The sequence below is a fragment of the Bombus flavifrons genome, chromosome 6 (assembly GCF_040668555.2).
Source record: "Bombus flavifrons isolate JBK064 chromosome 6, iyBomFlav1_principal, whole genome shotgun sequence".
Taxonomy (NCBI): Eukaryota; Metazoa; Arthropoda; class Insecta; order Hymenoptera; family Apidae; genus Bombus; species Bombus flavifrons.
Genome location: NC_138447.1, coordinates 12,564,688 through 12,584,582, shown reverse-complemented (window position 1 = coordinate 12,584,582; position 19,895 = coordinate 12,564,688). Strand labels below are relative to the sequence as shown.

The 19,895-nt window shown below is 40.5% G+C and overlaps 1 protein-coding gene across 11 annotated transcripts in view; it reads left to right on the top strand.

Annotated features, from left to right (window-relative positions):
- The first annotated feature begins 337 nt into the window (after nucleotides 1-337).
- RyR (Ryanodine receptor) overlaps nucleotides 338-19,895 on the top strand; it is a 39,980-nt gene continuing 20,422 nt past the window's right edge. For 6 of the 11 annotated variants that reach the window (XM_069115486.1, XM_069115482.1, XM_069115484.1 and 3 more), the window contains exons 1-20: nucleotides 338-499; nucleotides 2,783-3,179; nucleotides 9,580-9,684; nucleotides 9,792-9,890; nucleotides 10,757-10,771; nucleotides 11,297-11,374; nucleotides 11,465-11,540; nucleotides 11,628-11,740; nucleotides 11,914-12,113; nucleotides 12,561-12,743; nucleotides 12,843-13,014; nucleotides 13,407-13,576; nucleotides 13,735-13,859; nucleotides 13,931-14,301; nucleotides 14,380-14,711; nucleotides 15,115-16,223; nucleotides 16,499-16,707; nucleotides 17,527-17,626; nucleotides 18,692-18,890; nucleotides 19,309-19,682. In XM_069115486.1, the coding sequence (XP_068971587.1) occupies nucleotides 3,126-3,179; nucleotides 9,580-9,684; nucleotides 9,792-9,890; nucleotides 10,757-10,771; nucleotides 11,297-11,374; nucleotides 11,465-11,540; nucleotides 11,628-11,740; nucleotides 11,914-12,113; nucleotides 12,561-12,743; nucleotides 12,843-13,014; nucleotides 13,407-13,576; nucleotides 13,735-13,859; nucleotides 13,931-14,301; nucleotides 14,380-14,711; nucleotides 15,115-16,223; nucleotides 16,499-16,707; nucleotides 17,527-17,626; nucleotides 18,692-18,890; nucleotides 19,309-19,682 (4,084 nt within the window). In that variant the 5' untranslated portion in view covers nucleotides 338-499; nucleotides 2,783-3,125. Of the gene's footprint in view, nucleotides 500-2,782; nucleotides 3,180-9,579; nucleotides 9,685-9,791; nucleotides 9,891-10,756; nucleotides 10,772-11,296; nucleotides 11,375-11,464; nucleotides 11,541-11,627; nucleotides 11,741-11,913; nucleotides 12,114-12,560; nucleotides 12,744-12,842; nucleotides 13,015-13,406; nucleotides 13,577-13,734; nucleotides 13,860-13,930; nucleotides 14,302-14,379; nucleotides 14,712-15,114; nucleotides 16,224-16,498; nucleotides 16,708-16,957; nucleotides 17,058-17,526; nucleotides 17,627-18,691; nucleotides 18,891-19,308; nucleotides 19,683-19,895 lie in introns of all 11 variants that reach the window. The other 5 variants (XM_069115480.1, XM_069115488.1, XM_069115490.1 and 2 more) reach the window with 3 other exon arrangements.

Here is a 19,895-nt window from a genome sequence, read left to right as displayed (position 1 = left end):
ACACGCACATAAAATATACTCCGAGAACACGAGACGAGACATCCAAAAGTATAGAAACAAGTCATACTAGAAATAATATCTACTAGTTTAAACATCTGTTTAGGGTAGTTTCGTTATCTTTTTAAGATCGTTTGACGAACCTGTTTATTATCGAACTTGCTCGTAATTCGTTCAAACGACTAGGCAAAATACCGTCGTTACGAGAAGCGACAGCAACACGGTGTGTTTTGCGTGCAACGCGGAGGAACGGCGACGCGTAGCGTGAGGAGAGGCAACGCGGGCTCGGCTCGAGGCTGAAAATAGCCGGAGAGCGCCGCTAGCTCGTTCGCTCGCTTCACTCCGCTCGGCATCGTGCTCCGGCAGAACCGCTCGAGCCTCGATACGAATTTCGTCGGTGGGGCCCGACCAAGAAAACGAACGATCCAGCCATCCTGAATCGTTCGACCGAATTAACCCCTGGTTCGATCCAGGTCGATCCGCAAATCGATTTCAGACAAGAGTGAGTGTTATCGTTTTTTTTTGTTTGGTGTATAGTGTAAAAGGAAGTTTCTTTACGGTTTTCCCTTCCGATTCTCGAGGTGAAACTTCGAGGGCAGTTTTGGTTTCTGATCGATTCGTCTGTTTGGCGATACAGTGAAGTGGCTGAAAAAAAGGCGTGCAGTTTGAAAGTAATGCGGCGTGAATTACCGGTTGCATTGCGGGTACTCGGCAGACCGATCGACCTCGATGCATTTGCATACTGTACGCATGGAGAAGCGTATGCGTGGCTGCGTACGAGTGGGCGCGATACGCGCCACAGGCAGCTTTCTCGAAAGTTTGTGCCTGTTTTAATTACAGATACGTACGGGCAGCTTTTCTTTTACCTTTTTCTATCGCGACGATGTTTCCTACATCGGTGGATGAAACGCTCGATAGCTCGATCGAAGAGATCGATCGCGCACAGAGATAGGTATATTCCTTTTAGATGCACGCGACGATGCTGATCTTCCACGTAGCTCGTGTATATTCTGGCAGCGAATTTCCAAAATTGCGAAACACTCGCACGAATTCGTTCACACGCTCCCATCTCGGTAACAAGGTATATTTTCTCGCTGCTGCTCCGTAAGAATTGTTCAAAGAAATATTTAGCACTAGGACAATATTAATTTATGCTGATTCGTTGCCAATTGGTGGCAACGCGTCGCTGATTTATCGGCGGTCGTTCGTACGCACTCTCGACGATTCCTCTCGGGATCGCGTCTCGCGACTCGCTCATACATCGTCGCGATATCCTTAACCTTCGATTAACATGTTGCCATTTCTAATTCGAGTAGAGGCACGGCCAAGCTCACACGGATCCCTCGCACGTTTCACCGTGTGGTAAATGCATCTATTTCTGCCGGTTGCTGGAAATAGACGCGAGAATGAAACAGGTCCGATTCGAAGCGTGTGTCTGTTCGCGTCAACGTCGTCCACCATCGCGTTTGTTATCGTCGATGATATCGTTTAATTAACCGAGTAATTAAATTCGATTTGTTCGATTGATATTCGGAAACGAATATCGGTCGAGGATGAAGAACTGCTTCAAACTTGATCGAAGGGTTCACACGAAATTGGATTTATTCCGATTCGTGCGCAAATTGGATTTCCACGGATTATTCGTAACCATTTTATGTTTGATCTTACGTGTCGCGTGTGTATGTTGGTTTATAAATTTGACGCGGTTATTAGAATGGAAGAGTGCAATGGCAAAGGAATTTGTTCCAAGTAAGACGTCAGATCGTTGTACCTTAAATTGTACCGGAAGTAATACAGGGGCAAGGGAGGGGGCGAAACAGTTGCTCTAAACTATTTTTACTTAAACCCGTCACCCGTTGGATTTATATCTAAATATACGGACTTCGTTGCTGGAAACTTTCTCCGTTTAATTGACGCACGTTTACGCATCGCCACTACAATTACGTAAATAGTAAAACCGATAATACCGTTAACAACAATGATAGCAACGCTACCGTAATCAACGCCGCAATTAGCAGTGATCGTGTATAGAAATGACACGCGACGATTAATAGCGCGTGGATGATTCATTGGAAAAATAACAGACCAAACGATCTGCGATGCATTACGATATTTGCTAAATAATAATAATAAATAATAATGTGTGTATCTAGTTTCAAAATGCACCAGGTAGAAATGTTCTAGGGCACGATAATTACTTCTCTACTTTCCCAATTCAATTAAACGCGGTAAGATCCAGGCAGCCTCCCCTTCTTGTTCAGCCAACTTCTACCTTCTGCGCTTTCTTCCCAACTTTGATCGTTTAAATCAGTGCGTAGGACGCAATACAATTTCCCCTATTTCTGGCTTCTTTTCGAGTAATAGGGTAACCTAATTAATATTTCCGACGAAATACGAAGGATCTTACAGCTTAGACAGGATTCGTGCATTCGCTGTATCAATTATAAATCCAGTCAAACCTTTCGGTAAATTACTAGTGAATTTCAAAAATATTTCGCGATCTTTCCCATCCCAAGGGCGTCTGAAACATTCCATGTCTCTAAACTTCCAAGATTCCGGAACTCGATAAATTCGTGAAATCTATCGAGTCGATCAAGATTGCTGGAGATACAGGGAATTCCCAAACTACTAGCCCATTTTAACCCACTTAAATCACCGAAATGAGCAGACTGTCCTGACGTAAAGAAAAACAGCAACAAGGGGTGGTGTATATGGGGTATCGTTTTCATTACGACGGAATTTCGAGCATGCGGAATTTGATTGAAGGAAACGGGCGCTTGCGCAGGGGTTGCCGAGGTTCACGCGAGCCACTCTCCGGCCAGTAGTGGCTGATCATTGGTACGCTATCGGAGGTTAGGACGTCGTCGACACCGTGCTGGTGGTGTTGGTGGTCATCGTCGGCCAGCGCGTAAACGTTCCTCACCGGCAGCCGTGTGTGTGCCACCGGAAAGGCGAACCATGTCGAATTGTGACCGCGTGTGACCGTTCATCCGCACCCTATTGACTACGAGGCTGGAGACGGTGGACGTGCGTCGCGGAGAACCAGGCCAGACCACGACCGAGAAAAATAACGCGAGGGAGAGGTGAACTGAGCTCGGCGTCAGGCTACGTGAAAACGTACCGACGGGATGGCTGACAGCGAGGGTGGCTCCGAGCAGGATGACGTATCCTTCCTCCGTACGGTGAGTCAAATGTTTATCCGTTACTACATTAAAAATTGATAACGCAATAGGAAAATTTTTTTAGCGATTTATCTTACGATTCCAAAGAACAATTTAACAGTTGAGCGTGACATGGACCTTTATTATCAAAGGAACGTTTTTTTTTTCCTTTTTTTTCTTTTTTGTTGTATTATAGTTTGGTACCCTGCAAACGCTGATCTAACGAGAGAAACGTTCGATGGACATTAAACGATTACGCGATATTTTCACGTGAAAGTCGTGCGCAGAAAAGTCTTCGACTAGCTCGGATCATCACGTGGGAGCGGTCGAAAAGCGCGCGATGTTATCGAAGGATTGGACTCGGCGAAAAAAGAACGCGACATCGTAGAAGGTCGGATATCGTTCAGGCTCGAACGCAATTAGATGGCAAGCGAGTAGGTGACGTCGGGTAAATCCGCTTAAAAGGCGTTTAAAGTTAGCATTCGCGGTGTGAGCGATGTTTACGGTGCTGTTGTCTTGCATAAAATCGCGATTTTCTGTTGCAAAGGACGAGCACAGGGGGGGGGAGGAATTCAATGAATCGTGGAAGCACTTAAAGTTCTCGTGTAGAACGACCTTGACCTCGTTCAACCCGCAAGGATCAGGCAGTAACATAGTGACCGAGAGGGTAGCTACAGCCTTGAGCTTCCGTAAGCTGCACGCGCTCGATGCTCGACTCTTTAATACCCGCCTTTAGTAAAAATATATCTCTCTGATGCACGCGGTCCTCTTATCGGGGAATATCGCCGACCAACAACACCGACACGCGTGTCCATCGATTTTTTTTTCTTCCTCCGTGTTTCTCCCTTCCTCTGTTATTTGCCTTTTCCATTTTCTGCAACACGCCGTCGTTGCGCAACGTTCTGGCTTTTTCTACGTATAAAAAAATCTGTACATTCGTTCCATAAAGTACAAAGTATGTTTCGGTGCGAATCTATATACGCTCGATCTCGTTTTTCGAACACGAATTTCATGATTCGAATTTCGATACGATGCCCCGATTTTACGATAATACGACTTCTGCAGATTGCACGCGTTTCGCGTTTCAAACGGCCGTTTCTTGCTTTGGAATACGCGTCACTTTGTTACGTGAGAGCGTTCAAGCTTTCTTCCGGGTATTCTCTTATCCTATCATCAGAATGATATCACGGATACGAAGTAAATCAGACACTTCGTGCATCGTATCGCAAGCTATCTCCTCCGCCTCGAGGAGCATCGTCGCCTCACCCTTTCTGCGAGCTTGTAGTACTTTCGCTTTGAACTTTCCGACATGGAACACCACTTTTTACCAGCTTCGCGAGCCACTATCGTCACGCGTTTCCCAGGCGTTTTGAAGTACATTTCCAAATAGTAGATGATGAAAGGATTAGACGATAGAATCAGCCTTCTACGAGGCTTGCACACGCATTTGGACTTCCTCCTTCTTCTTCGGGAACGCCTGCGACATCCTCTTCTACTTCCCCTTTCGACAACTGGGTTATCCACGGCTGGATTCGGTTCTTGATGAACAGTCTGTTGCGTTACATTTCTATCAAGAGAACGAACAACGTTGAAATTGCTGCCTATAAATCTTTAGGAGTTGGCGAATATGTTCATGAAACATAATTCTCTGAAACGCCTGTATCGGCGGTTTTCGATCAGTGATATATACCATAAAGCCTTTATTATCCAAAGATAGTTCTACATGCAAGATATATCGATCTTATTGTTACTGAGTTGTGGTGAACTGGGATATATTTATTTATGAAAAGCATGAAAATCCTCGGTCTACGTCGAAGCTTCTATCGATCACGATTGGTATATGACACATTTTTGTAGATTTAAAGAACTATTCGTGAGTTTATTACGAGTAATATTCGCACGAAAATCGTAAAATGATCATAAAGCGTTCGTGAAATGTTTGCGAATATCTTGCAAGCATTATCTTCCATGTCGCGAATATCGTTTACTAGTGAGAACGCTTACCCCGTTACGAACCTAAAATGTTTTGCCTCAAAAAGAAGACCAAATAACATCTAATTCGTAAAATAGCGTTGAGAATTTCTTTTAATTCGAAATATCGTTAAGAGGATCGTTCATGGAAACTACTCGTGACCCAGAAGTTGCACGGGGGAATCTTTGAAGAATCGCGCATCCGTAAAAGTGGTCGTCCAAGTTGCAAGGTCTCCAAGGAAATTACTATGCCACGAAGAAATACCTTAAACCAGAGGTCTTTTGAAACATGGACCGCTATAACCGACACTAATTACTTTTCTTTGTCGTGTTTCCAAGGCACGAGATGCGTTTGATTAAACGAATCGAAGGAAATTACGTGCTAATGAAATTACACGTTATCGCATATCCCCATCCAAAGTGTTAAGCGAGTGTAAGTGGCGTTCGTGACTGGGAAGCATAACCGGATATATTTATTCGAAGAGAAACAATGTTATCGATCGCCACCGAATTTCACGTTTTTCACCGATAAAATATACTGCATTTTAGTAAATATGTATCGGCTAAATAAAAAAAAAAAAAGAAGAAAGAAAGAAAATGTTTAGGGGCATGCAACGTTATATGGTTGTCATATGTTTTTGGCTGGTGTGCGACGTGTCACAAATCGATTATCTCAAACGAGAAAATAATATATTTAATATTTCTTTGATCCTTTGAAGTTGAGTTCAACTATATGGGATTGCCGATTCGTTGATTAGGAAATCGTGCGAGAAACAAGTTTATCGTTGGATTCACGACGAAATTTAATCGAGACCGATCTAGTTATAGGAAAGCCAACCTCGTTTTAGAGGAACGATCGTGTCGATTCAGAGATAAATGATTTTAAACACGATTCTAGCCTAGTTTATAGGATCGAACGTGTCTCACCTGTTGTCATTAGGATTTTCATAATCGAATGGTCGATCCATGTTCTATTGCTGTGCCGTTATTATTAAGCTTTACTTGAAAATTTGATTATGTGTGGCCGAAATCTGAAATGTCCAAACGGTTGAAAACATTTGAAGCTTTCATCGGCTAGATTCGCTTAGGTAGGAACAGAAGAATCGATAGTATTATACGTGAATCGAGCATTAATACGATGGAGCTGATTATAATCGAACGTTTCGTTTATCATCGACACGCAAATCGATAATTTCTATCTTTGTTATTAATCCCAGTAAAACCATCGTCTCATCGTTTCACGTCCCGTTTACTTTATCGAGAGCCGATTAATGCGATTAAACGAAATTTATAACGACGCATTCGTTCATCCAGTTTAACGAAGACAAATATACATAATCTTTTCGAAATTATCGCTAGCCTTGCTTGGCACGAGAACGAGTCCGACGTAAATCAATTTTACCCCGCTTCGAGAAAGGACGGAAATAGGAGCGTAATTTCATTCTCCAGTGTTTTCTCTCTTTTCTTTCTCTTCCTCGCACCGTTTTCAATTTCAGGAACTGGTATAAATCGCTTAACGTAATTTCACGAAAATATGTCGGACGTACATAGAAATGCATGGATGTTACCTTTGACGGTATCCGTCCAATGAAAACGTTCGAGAATGTTGAGATGTCTCGAGAAATATAAAGATGACTAAAAAAAAGTCATGTCATCGCGCACGATCCGTTGGTTTGTATGTAATGATCATTAATTAAGTCAACAGCTATTGGCATCGTAGAGCGCCCCTTAAAATTATCGTGTACACTTTTACGATTCGCTTACATTCACTCGTCGCTAGCAACACGAGTGGCAACAAATAGACGATGCTGGCTAATTAAAATTAATACTAAATTGGACCGTTTAAATATGCCGTGCGTCTAGCGGACGAGCCACTTCTAGACTGTCAACTCTCTTCTTTAAGAGCGTCGTGACAGTTAATTTTAGCAATCGACGTTGCATTGTTCCGTATGATCAATACAGCTTGTGTAGGTATCTCTTCATTAAAGATTTCACGTCGAAAAGCGACCGTCCGAGTTAATAACGTGCTTCGTTTCAGCGAGTGCTTGCGTACGAGAACGCAAAGAACGTATCATTAACGATTCGTAACAATTGCTCGTCGGTTTCGTACACAACCACGGGCCAAGTGACCGATACGAGTAGTTTGGAAAGTGCTGAAAGCACCTCGCTGTACGATGAAAATATCGATCGGCAATTAACGACATAATCGTTCCAATCGAAACGTTTGTTCCTTTTAAACTGTGAAATTATACCTATACAATTGAAGTACGATTCTTAGTACGATGTCATAAATGAATTTGATTTACACCTACTACACGTTAGAATAAAATTGCGCCCAATTGTTGAACACTAAAATATAAACCTACCCTTGACCCGCGCTTGCAACACGTTGCAGGTTCGATCGCGGTTGATATCGCGGAGAGCGGAAATAATTGGTTTATTTGATTCATTATCCGTGTTCGATTGCTTCATTCTCCATAATTGAATGGAACACCGAGAAAAGTCGTGATTATACATAGATCGTAAGCGACCAAAATTCCTATATTGTTGTCCGTAATTTATTGATTCTACCGGAAATTATTCAACGAACAATTGAAATAGAAATTCAGGTAGAGAACATCGTCGATATTCTCATTAAATAAATTTGCAAAGATGTTTGTCTATTAATTATTCGTGCAGCAATATACTGCGCTCGAATGAAATACCACGAGAAATCACGATTGCAACTTGTAATCAGCCATCGGTGATCGTTATATTTTATCAGAAATTGCTAGCGAACAGCTAAAATAATAATTAAAATGCGAAACGCCATCAACGTTGTCGTTAGACAAATTTGCAAAGGTGTTGGCAGGCCTGAATCGCTAATATACTCGACGACCAGATGAGACTTGCGTGCCTTTTCGTATAACCCGGTAACACGTTATGTTAATTCACCTTCGAACACGTTTTTCTTATAATACGCCATGACGACGTTCGTGTCGTACGCGTTGCGTTTGGATATGCGTGCTCCTTTTATCTGCGTGAAAAATATGTAAAGTAACGAAGCAGAACTGCCGTTACTCTTGACGTCGCGCGTACGAATTTTATATGGAGGAACAACACGGAATTTTTCCGCGATACGACGCGCCATGACAGGTCGTCGTTGACGATAGAAATAATTGTGTTAGCATATTGCACCATTGGTCGTCGATCGCAGTGATAAAGAGCGACTGTTTAATTGCGTTATCGAGCGTAGAAAGTTTCCACGGGCCGTCGAATATGCTCCAAGACGCTAATTTGAAACGCACGAGCGAATTAGAATCGATCATTCACATCCGTTCGAAACTCTAAATCCGTCCGCGACCGTAATCTGCCGCTTTAAAAATACTATATCTATATTTACTTCAAAATTATCAAAGTATTCGATATGACCAGTTTGTATACCTTGCCGTAGAAATTTTCTACATTTGCAACGATAAATTTTGAGTATTTGAATGATTTGTCGTAAAATATATGGATAGAAGTTTGCATTATATATTTTCATATATTTCTGTTTTCAAGTTCCTTAGCGGAAGTTTTATATTTTAATCGTCGATAATTTCAATACTGTTATTAAAGAATGCAATCCTAAGCGCACCGCCGTGTCGCGTCCCTGTTTTATTTCAAATATATAGTACATATTGTTTAGTCAAGTTAAAACTACTTCGAAAATTCTTGTCTGTATATTTTCGCCGAATTGCGTTGTACATTGGCGGAATTGCATGATAAAACTCATTCGCAAGAGATATGACTCAGTCGAAGCCACTGTCTTATACCGAAGAATACTACCACTCCTGCCTCTTAAGTAACGCTTAAGCAAGCCTTGCGTAGTAAAAACAGTGAAATCGTTTCCCTGACAATCCGCTTTGAAAGTCTTGAGAAGCGTTTCCCAGTATGCTTGTATAAAACCAGCGTCGAGCATTCCTGAGACGGTCCAAATTGGTTCTGGCACTGTGCGTAACATCTGCCGTTTGGCTCACATCATATTTTAGCGTTTCGCAAAGGTCGTCGTTGGTTCTCGTATTTCTAATGCATCAATGAACCATTTTTTAAACACAACACCTCTTTCTCTCACTACGTTGCCATTTTTTATATATTTATTAAATAAATGAACATTTCGAAGACTGCGTTATTTCAAAAGAATTATCAAAGTTTCTATTATATAACAGTTATGCAATGCTACGAGAATTAAAGACAGATCGGCGTTTGTTAGTACTATATATTAGTTATTTCGAAAACTGAGAATTTCGAAAATTACATTATTGCAACGAAATACCATCGAAATGTATATAACATCGTTGTATATAGCATGTACACGATGCCATGGAAATCGAGAACAGATCAGCGTTTGCTAGTATTATTTCGTGTCTTGGATAATTACACGAAAAATGATAAAAGAAAAATTGAATTCAACGATGAATCGAAATTGTAGGAGGACATGGTATGTCTGTCCTGTACCGCAACTGGTGAAAGGGTTTGCCTCGCAGCTGAGGGGTTTGGTAATCGACACTGTTTCCTCGAGAATATCGCAGACAAGGTAGAATTTTTAATTAATTCGATTATTGTATTTCGTTACGATTGTTGACAAAGTTGAACCAAATAAATGTAGAAATCTAATATTGACCATTTTATTTACAATTGCAGAACATACCACCTGACCTGTCGCAATGCGTATTCGTAATAGAACAAGCTCTGTCGGTGAGAGCTCTGCAGGAATTGGTAACCGCCGCCGGTTCCGAGACGGTAACGTACCACTTCTTTATCATCCTTCATCGTACGATGATCCTCGTGTGTCACTGACACGATCGTCCGAACGTTACGTTGTCGAAGCAACTGTTTCTTTTCTAATTTTCTAATCCTCCACACCGTGATATTTTTTCGTTTTCCTGTGCAGGCGTTCTTGTCATATATTTTCGCCGTATCTATTTTTTGTTCGATAACTGTGACAACAAATAGTTGCAGTATGTTTAATCCGTACGATAAACAAGACTCTCCTCTGCATCGTGCGTAAATCGATTGTTCGACGTGAATGACCTCTGTACTTAAATCACCTGCATAGGAGTGGGCCATAAAATCCATTTGATCTCATGTATCGTATACAGGAGAGATTAATCAATATCATTTATCCATATTTTTGTAAAATTGTACCAACTAAACTGAACGATGCACTTAGAAAGTAGACACCTGCGATTTTGCGAACCTATTCACGTTGTTTTTGACAGACTGCGCATTAAATTGCGTTTGAATCGCTGTTCTTTCCGTACCTTTTTTATTCCTCGATAAGACACAACGAAATAATTTTCTGAATGCATCCGCACGTTTCCTTGTCCAATAAGTGTGGCATGCGTCCATGTAGCCGTGTAACACGTCTCAAATTGTCTTTCATTTGTCCGTATTTGTTTTTACGTCCCATGTTTACGTCCAATTTTTGTTACGTCGATGCGTTGCACCTCACCGCAAAACGAGAATTTCATGCAAAACATTTTTACCTATCGACCGACATTGTAAGCGTGTTGACCGAATTTTTCTTTCTACTATTCTTTCTCTATCTATTCACGATTGACAAAGCGAAAGGATGAGATTTACAACATCTGTGTTTCTGTTTGCAGCAGCAAGAAAATTTAGTAAGTATACCTTCCGTATCGCTCTAAGACACCGTTTACGTTTACGTTTACGTTTACGTTTACGTTCATGCTTGTGAGTAACGTCATTTGATTGCACCGATCTTTTCATTCTTTCTCTTTTCTCTTCCATTTGGTTATTTTTTTCTTTTCTTTCCTCCTTGAAATTTCTTTCTTCAATTATGCATCTTTCTATCTTATGTGTAAATACTGACACAGTTACGTTGTGCTTGTATGCTGATCGCGCGAATTTCTATGACTGCGTACTTTTCTCTTTTACGTTCAATTAACATACAATCAATTTACGCATTTATTTTTTCGATCGTACGAGCATGAATACATGCCTGCCATTGACATTCATTCGTTAACAATCATTATTTATGGCCTTCTCTTATCGGTATGCTTGTGTACTTATTTTATGTTTCTTTTTTTTCTCTCTCTCTCTCTTTAATCCATTTTCGACCTACGTGTATCTCAGGCTTCCTACATGTTTCATTTAATCGCTAGAATATCGTTCCGTAATTTTAGGGAAAGGGCACTGGATCTGGACACAGAACGTTATTGTATGGCAACGCTATTTTACTGAGGCATCAAAACAGCGACATGGTAAACAATTGCATCTTTTCTCGCACATAATTAATAAACGTATCATCGTTCGATCGTCATTTTCACAAGAACTGACTGCTTCGTTTACAGTATTTGGCGTGTTTATCGACCAGCTCGTCCAACGACAAGTTGGCTTTCGACGTAGGTCTGCAACAGCATTCTCAAGGTTAGCCGAAGGAACGCGGTCGAATTAATATCAACTAATATCAATTCCTGTCGTGTTTACGTGTACGTAATACGATTGATCATTTAGGTGAGGCGTGTTGGTGGACTGTGCATCCAGCATCGAAGCAGAGGTCAGAGGGTGAGAAGGTTCGAGTCGGTGATGACCTTATTCTGGTATCTGTGGCCACTGAGAGATACTTGGTAAGCAACACAAACAGAAAACAATAATTTTTTCCAGTAATATTCCCAATAGCTGCGTTCACAATGATATTTGTTAAGCATCGCACTCAAATAAACAAATATTTTGTTGTCTCAACGTCAGTACATTAAAATGCGCACTATCTTGAAAATTAATCTCGTCTACATTTATCTAGCACACAACAAAAGAAAACGACTTATCCGTGGTTAACGCCTCGTTCCACGTAACCCACTGGTCGGTACAACCTTACGGCACTGGAATCAGCCGGATGAAATACGTTGGTTACGTATTTGGCGGTGACGTTCTACGATTTTTTCACGGTGGCGACGAATGTCTCACTATACCGTCAACATGGGGCACAACACCGAGTCAAAAGTAAGTGTTAAAAAATTCAACCCCTTCCTCTATCCCTTTGGACTAGCAAAACTGTATACAGCAAAATAACTATTTTTATGCAAGTTCATATTTTTGTAAACAGAACTAAACAAAAGATGTAGCTTGAACGTAAATATGTTTCATCCACCGAGCGTCATAACAAATACTATATTTCGAACGTTTTATATATTTTTGCATACAGTATGCATTCTAATTTGCATCTTTAAATATCTCATAATGTACAATCCAATTACGCTTCACACCATCGTATTGTTGCATTCATCGTTGGAAGGAAAATTCTTCTCGAGAAAGTTAATTACAACTTGTTATTTATTTATTTTCGAAATCGTCGCGTTGATTCCACTAGAGATAATCGTTTCTATAGATAATTCGATTAGCACAGCTAAAGCTAGATATGGCTTCTAGTAGTTAATATATTGCTTACAGTATAGTGGTGTACGAGGGAGGCAGCGTAATGAGTCAAGCTCGATCTCTATGGAGACTGGAGCTGGCAAGAACTAAATGGGCCGGTGGTTTTATCAACTGGCTGCATCCGATGAGGATCAGACACTTGACAACTGGACGTTACCTTGGTGTCAAAGAAAACAACGAACTGTACCTGGTCGATAGGTAGATATCTATTAATAAGTATTAATAGGAAAGTTCAAAGGTCAAGTGGAACGTCGTGCCAATAATCGTAAGTTACATAATTATGTTCTGTGTTTGAAGAAACGAGGCAACGACCGAGACTTCAACGTTTTGGTTACGGCAAGAGAAGGATGATCAGAAGATCATTCTCGAGGATAAGGACCTCGAAGTTATCGGTACACCCATCATCAAGTATGGTGACTCGACTGTTATCATGCAGCACGCTACTACTTGTCTCTGGGTCTCGTACAAGGTATACATTAATAATAATTTATACGTAGGATTCTTATATTCAAGCAAGTGAATTATTTAAACGAAGAAGTAAAGATGCACATATGCACAAAACTCTTAGGACAGTTTAATAATTTATATCTTTATATATATCTTAAAATATATAAAAATATAAAATATATAAAATGTCCAAACTAAAACGTTTATTACTATATTTACTAAACGTAAGAAATCTATCCATACATAAATTCCAAATTCATATGCATTCTCTTTTTTATTTTTTACACTCATAACTCCTAACTATTGAGATAACTCATCTTGATGTACGTACACGCATTTACACTCAAAGTACATATATATTATTCGTTGAGGTGGATTAAACTTGACTTTGATTGACTTTGATTTATATCATAGTCGTACGAGACGAAGAAAAAGGGTGTGGGCAAAGTGGAGGAGAAGCAAGCCGTCCTTCACGAAGAAGGAAAGATGGACGATGGTTTGGACTTCTCTCGGTCTCAAGAGGAAGAGTCCCGGACAGCTCGTGTGATACGAAAGTGCAGCAGTCTGTTCACCCAGTTCATCACGTGAGTGTCTATCGTTCGATCGATACTGTAATTTCTCCACATTAAAGTATGCAATTAAAAATGGTAGAGGCTTGGATGGAAGCGTACAGAGCCGTTACAAACCGAATGATAAATTAACGTGGACAGGCAGATCGCTAAAAGGACCGAATATGTTTTAGAGGCCTAGAGACGCTGCAAGTAGATAGAAGAGCGTCTATGTTCTTCCAAAATGTGAATCTGAACGAAATGGTGATGTGTCTGGAAGACTTGATTAATTATTTTGCTCAACCCGAAGACGACATGGGTAAGCAAACTATTATGATCGCAGGAACGCTATTATTACAGTAGATTGACGTACTTTAACGATTTATGTAGAGCACGAAGAGAAACAAAACAGATTCCGCGCTCTGAGAAATCGTCAAGACCTGTTTCAAGAAGAAGGTATATTGAACTTGATACTCGAAGCCATCGACAAGATCAACGTGATTACGTCACAAGGTTTCCTCGTGGCACTTTCGGGAGACGAGAGTGGTCAAGCTTGGGATCAAATATCAGGATACCTGTATCAACTATTGGCAGCTATTATCAAAGGAAATCACACAAACTGCGCGCAATTTGCTAACAGCAATCGTTTGAACTGGTTGTTCAGTCGACTCGGATCGCAGGCTTCCAGCGAAGGCACTGGAATGTTGGACGTGCTTCATTGCGTTCTTATCGACTCGCCCGAAGCTTTAAACATGATGAGGGTAAGCGTTATAACGAGTTAAACGTACGATAAAATACTTGAAATCCCATAATCTCGATGAACTTCCATATCTTCACAGGACGAGCACATCAAAGTCATCATTTCCTTGTTGGAGAAGCACGGAAGAGATCCAAAAGTCTTGGACGTACTTTGCTCGCTGTGCGTGGGTAACGGTGTGGCTGTTCGATCTTCGCAGAACAATATCTGTGACTTCTTGCTGCCAGGAAAAAATCTCCTTCTTCAAACGCAACTGGTCGATCACGTGGCTAGCGTTAGGCCGAACATATTCGTCGGTAGAGTCGAGAACTCGGCGCTTTACCAGAAATGGTACTTCGAAGTCACCGTCGACCACATCGAACAGACCACGCACATGATGCCGCATTTGAGAATAGGATGGGCGAACACCGCTGGGTAAGTCAATAAATGACAGACCATTGAGTCGTTTAATTGGCATTCACTGATAGTGAAAATCATTTCAAATTGTCTCATTGATACTCGTGGTCCTTTTAAGGCTGTGTAGGTTTTATCAAATATCAACTAGAGGTCATTTCAGCGCATTCGCTTCTTTGATAACTAAATGTATCAAAGTTACAAAAAATGTCATTACGTCATTGATACTTAAGATAATCTTAAGGTTGTTTTATAGCTACCGAACTTATGAACGAATCGCTCAACGTCGCTAAGAAAATAATTCAACCAATAAAATTACCCATACGTATAACTGCGCTTATTTTACGAGAAAAGAAATACACATAGAGTTTCAATGGAGAATTCTTCAATCTGATTTAACACTTATTTATTTCTTTCTGCAAAGGTACATGCCATACCCCGGTGGTGGCGAGAAATGGGGTGGGAACGGTGTTGGCGACGACCTCTATTCATTCGGTTTCGACGGTGCACATCTATGGACCGGTGGTAGAAAAACTCAAGTTGTTCAGAATGTCACGGAACCTTACATCAGAAAGAGCGACGTGATCGGATGTGCATTGGATCTCACAGTGCCCATAATCACTTTCACCTTCAACGGAGCACCTATCATGGGATCCTTCCGAAATTTCAACCTCGATGGCATGTTCTTCCCCGCAATCAGCTGCTCGTCCAAACTATCCTGTAGATTCCTGTTAGGCGGTGACCACGGCCGACTCAAGTTTCAACCGCCAGAAGAATTCTCACCTTTGGTGGAAAGCTTATTACCACAGCAAATTCTATCTTTGGATCCCTGTTTCTACTTTGGAAACATGAACAAGGTGGTCCTAGCTGGTCCATGGTTGGTCGAAGACGACACAGCTTTCGTCCCAGCTCCAGTCGATACATCTATGATCAATTTACCATCTTACGTCGAGCAAATCAGAGATAAACTGGCTGAGAATATCCACGAGATGTGGGCAATGAATAAAATCGAAGCTGGTTGGATATATGGAGAACATAGAGACGATATGAGAAAGATTCATCCATGTATCGTTCAGTTTGAACGATTACCAGCTGCAGAAAAACGTTACGACACTCAGTTAGCAGTGCAAACACTGAAGACTGTTCTAGCCTTGGGATATTATATCACGATGGATAAACCACCCTCTAGAATAAAGACTCTGAGGCTTCCGAATGAACCCTTCCTGCAAAGCAGCGGATATAAACCAGCACCACTCGATCTTAGCGCCATTACACTCACGCCAAAGATGGAAGAACTGGTAGACCAGCTTGCAGAGAATACTCATAATTTGTGGGCAAAGGAAAGAATTAGTCAGGGATGGACTTATGGTCTGAACGAGGATTCTGAGATGAGAAGGAGCCCCCATTTGGTACCCTACCCGAAGGTGGACGAAGCGATCAAGAAAGCTAATCGTGACACCGCCAGTGAAACTGTGAGGACACTTTTGGTTTATGGATACATGTTGGAACCACCTACTGGAGAACAACACGAAGGTGAAAGATATTGAAATATTGGCAAATCCTGTTCTATTCTAGAGTAGTCTAATAATAGAATTTTCATAATCGAGATTTCCGAGCGTGGGTCGTGTTCTTGAGAAAAAGATATGTTCCGATGTTTTGCCAGGATTTCAGTTAGCTTCGTTAGCAACGTCGGTCTTTATTTTGGAAATTTTGCAATACCAAGTCGTGAAAATCTCAAATCTCCGATCGACCTAATAGTAAAATAAAATCTTATTAAATTATTTACCTCCATACGTTTGTTCCTACAGCGCTACTGTTGGAAGCCAACAGGTTACGACAACTATACTTTAGAACGTATCGCGTGGAGAAACACTACGCAGTCAGTAGCGGAAAGTGGTACTTCGAGTTCGAGGTGCTGACAGCTGGCCCTATGCGAGTCGGTTGGGCAAAAGCTGACTGCTCTCCCGGGAATATGCTGGGAAGCGACGAATCCACTTGGGCTTTTGACGGCTATAACGTAAGTGTTCCTTGATTCAATCCAATAGATTTTCAAGGTCGAGCAATTTGTTATTAAAGACACTGAACTCGCGTAAACGAAAAAATAAAAGAATAAAATTCACGTACGTCGAATTATGCATCGCAGATAAATTTGTTCGAATGGTTTCGACAATGTTCACGGTAAGGATAGATGTTTGTCCATGAAATAGATTCTAAATGCATCATAAGCTGACAGGCCATAAATAATTGATACCAATCGTAAATATCAGGTAACTAAAGTACACGCCGGTATCCACGAGACATTTGGTCACAGATATCAAGTGGGCGACGTAGTTGGATGTTTCATTGACGTCGCAGACCGAACGATCAGTAAGACTCCAATTTTTCCAATAATTCGATCTGCAGGCCCACCATTTTTTGAGTTTTCTCGTCACTACTGTTGTCTTTGTCTCTATATGTTCTTTTTCATGTTGACTTGGTTGTTTTTTCTGCGTTTCCTTGTCCGAAGATCGAACGAAATTGATTTGGGGATTTCGTTCGAGAAGTGTGGCTTGACGTTCATTAGCGAACGCGAAGGAATCCGCGAGCAACATTATATCTCTATAATATATCTATCAAGTGTACATCATTTGCTGTGTCTCCTACGTATTGCCTTTGTTCGAATCTCAGTCTCGCGCAGACATACAAATATACATATATAAATAGATACGTAATATACGACGAAACGTACATGCAAATTATATCGATATTAAGCGTGTTTAATCGTAAGGTAGATGTGTCATGGATCGCGTACAAATCACCAACGGAGATTTTGAATTGGTGAAATTTTATTTTAAAGGAGGAAAAAGTATACTCGGGCACAGCCGAGACATTTGGCAAACAATGGCAGGTTGGAGACGTTGTCGGGGTTTTCCTGGATCTAATTGACCGAACAATTAGTAAGACGGAATCTTTCAAGCGAACGCTTCAGCTGCCATTTCAAGCTATACATATATATAATTTGATTCAAGAGATAGATTACTGGATACAGAAAAACGTGTTTTTAAATACAAAAGTTTAAAGTCGAACAAATAACCTACGTTCGTTTGTTTTTTTTTTTTTTTTATCGTATATCTTTCGCTTATTTTCTGCATTGTTGTATACACGGTATTTCGTACAGTTTGGATGAGTGCCATTTGCTTAATCAAACAAACTTTGCAACATCATACGGCAAAGAAAGCATATGTATTCCACAAAGTCATTAATGCGGATTATTGCCTCACCTTGTCACATCATCACGACGACGTATTCGTATATATCAAATTTTCATCCATTTATCCATTTACAACCGAAGCTATACATTCTAATCATACACAGTCGATTGGCATCATGTGTGTCCTTGTATTCTTTCCGTATCCAGTACTCTACTCGATTAATATTGTAAATAACAGCAACAAAGCTTTCATATTCCATACGATTCATATTTGCTAACTACTAAAACAAAGGGTGGTCCTAAATTTTGGTATCGCAAAATAATTTTGAATAGGCTTTGAAAAGAAGACCGTCGCGGTTCATCAACGATAGAAAATATTGTTTGAACTAAACCAATATGGAGTGCCCTTCTATCTCTTCATTACGACATTTCTGCAAAATTTGTTTGTTCATTTTCCAAAGCTAATTTTCTTTGTGATAACGTCACACTATTTTCATGTCTTAATATTTGATATATGCTATGATATTATCAGCCCTATATGCATGTGTAACGCTTATGTCAATTTTCACATTAGCTTCGCATAGTTGTATATAGTCGCATTTTATCTGCGTGTTTTATCTTTATAGCCGCTGCTAGTCGATTACGTAAAGCTTCGTTAACTTTCAACTTGCTAGTCGCACTAATGGATTACTCCTTTTACTTGACCCCTTTTCTTAAAATTAATTCCTGCCGTGCTGGTAGTAATCCAATATAAATTTATACGTTTAACCATCGCCACAAACAATCTTTATACAAATATCGAAATATTTAGGCTTTTCTCTAAACGGAGAACTGTTGATGGATGCGCTCGGTGGTGAAACGTCTTTCGCTGACGTGCAGGGTGACTGTTTCGTACCAGCTTTCACGCTTGGTGTTGGACAAAAAGCAAAATTAACTTTCGGACAGGATGTAAATACCTTAAAGTTCTTTACGACCTGCGGTTTGCAAGAGGGATACGAACCGTTCTGTGTGTAAGTAGTACATGTGAATCATAAATCCGTCTTACACGTGGTTGGAAAGATGGCTGGAAGAAACGTGTTTTGGTTGCTTGTCTTTCTACCTCGATCAATAAACGATACTTCATTCTTTTTTTTAGTTAGTGTACAAACAGGTGTACTATTTGTCATGGGTGCATTTGGAATTATAATTTTGTTTTTAGACATATGATTTATATAACTATCTGAGTAATCGATACGAGTAATTCTCTAGCGATTATCGTTTACGAAAATATGTGTGCCCTATTTTTTAGGCACCCTATTTTATCTTCTCAAAAGGGAAGATGATCCTATTTTATTATATGCCAATTAGATATGCGTTTCCTTCGCTCCTTTCCAATTACGAATTTTATCGAGTAAAGTAAAATGTCTAGAATCGTCTTCGATATACCAGGAACATGAATCGTCCAGTTACGTATTGGTACACCAAGGATCAACCAATTTTCGAGAACACAGACGATATGGCTGACACGAGGATAGATGTAGCCAGGATTCCAGCGGGTTCCGATACCCCACCATGTTTAAAGATCTCTCATAACACGTTCGAAACTATGGAAAAGGCAAACTGGGAGTTCCTGCGATTATCTTTACCGGTTATTTGTCAATCGACGTTTATTTCGGAAAGTGAGAAACTAAGGAGATGGCAGGAAATCAAAATGCGACAGAATAGACTATTGTCTGAACAAGTGGAGCAGGCTCAACAGGCAGCGCCTTCTGCTCAAATAGAGCAGATCATGAGGTCTGGATTCAGTATGAGCGACATTAAAGGTAAGATTTTCTACGATTAATAAGTTGCATTATAAGTTTATTAATAAGTTGCATAAGTTGCAAATATCCAAAATGTAACACTCGCTGATAATGTTTAAAGGCAAAAACTTGTTTGCTTCGAGGTGCCTGTTCATTATATTTTTTATAAATACACGAATAATTTGTCCAATTCAAACTTCTGAGCGTCTTTAACGAGAACCTTGTTTGTTCCAG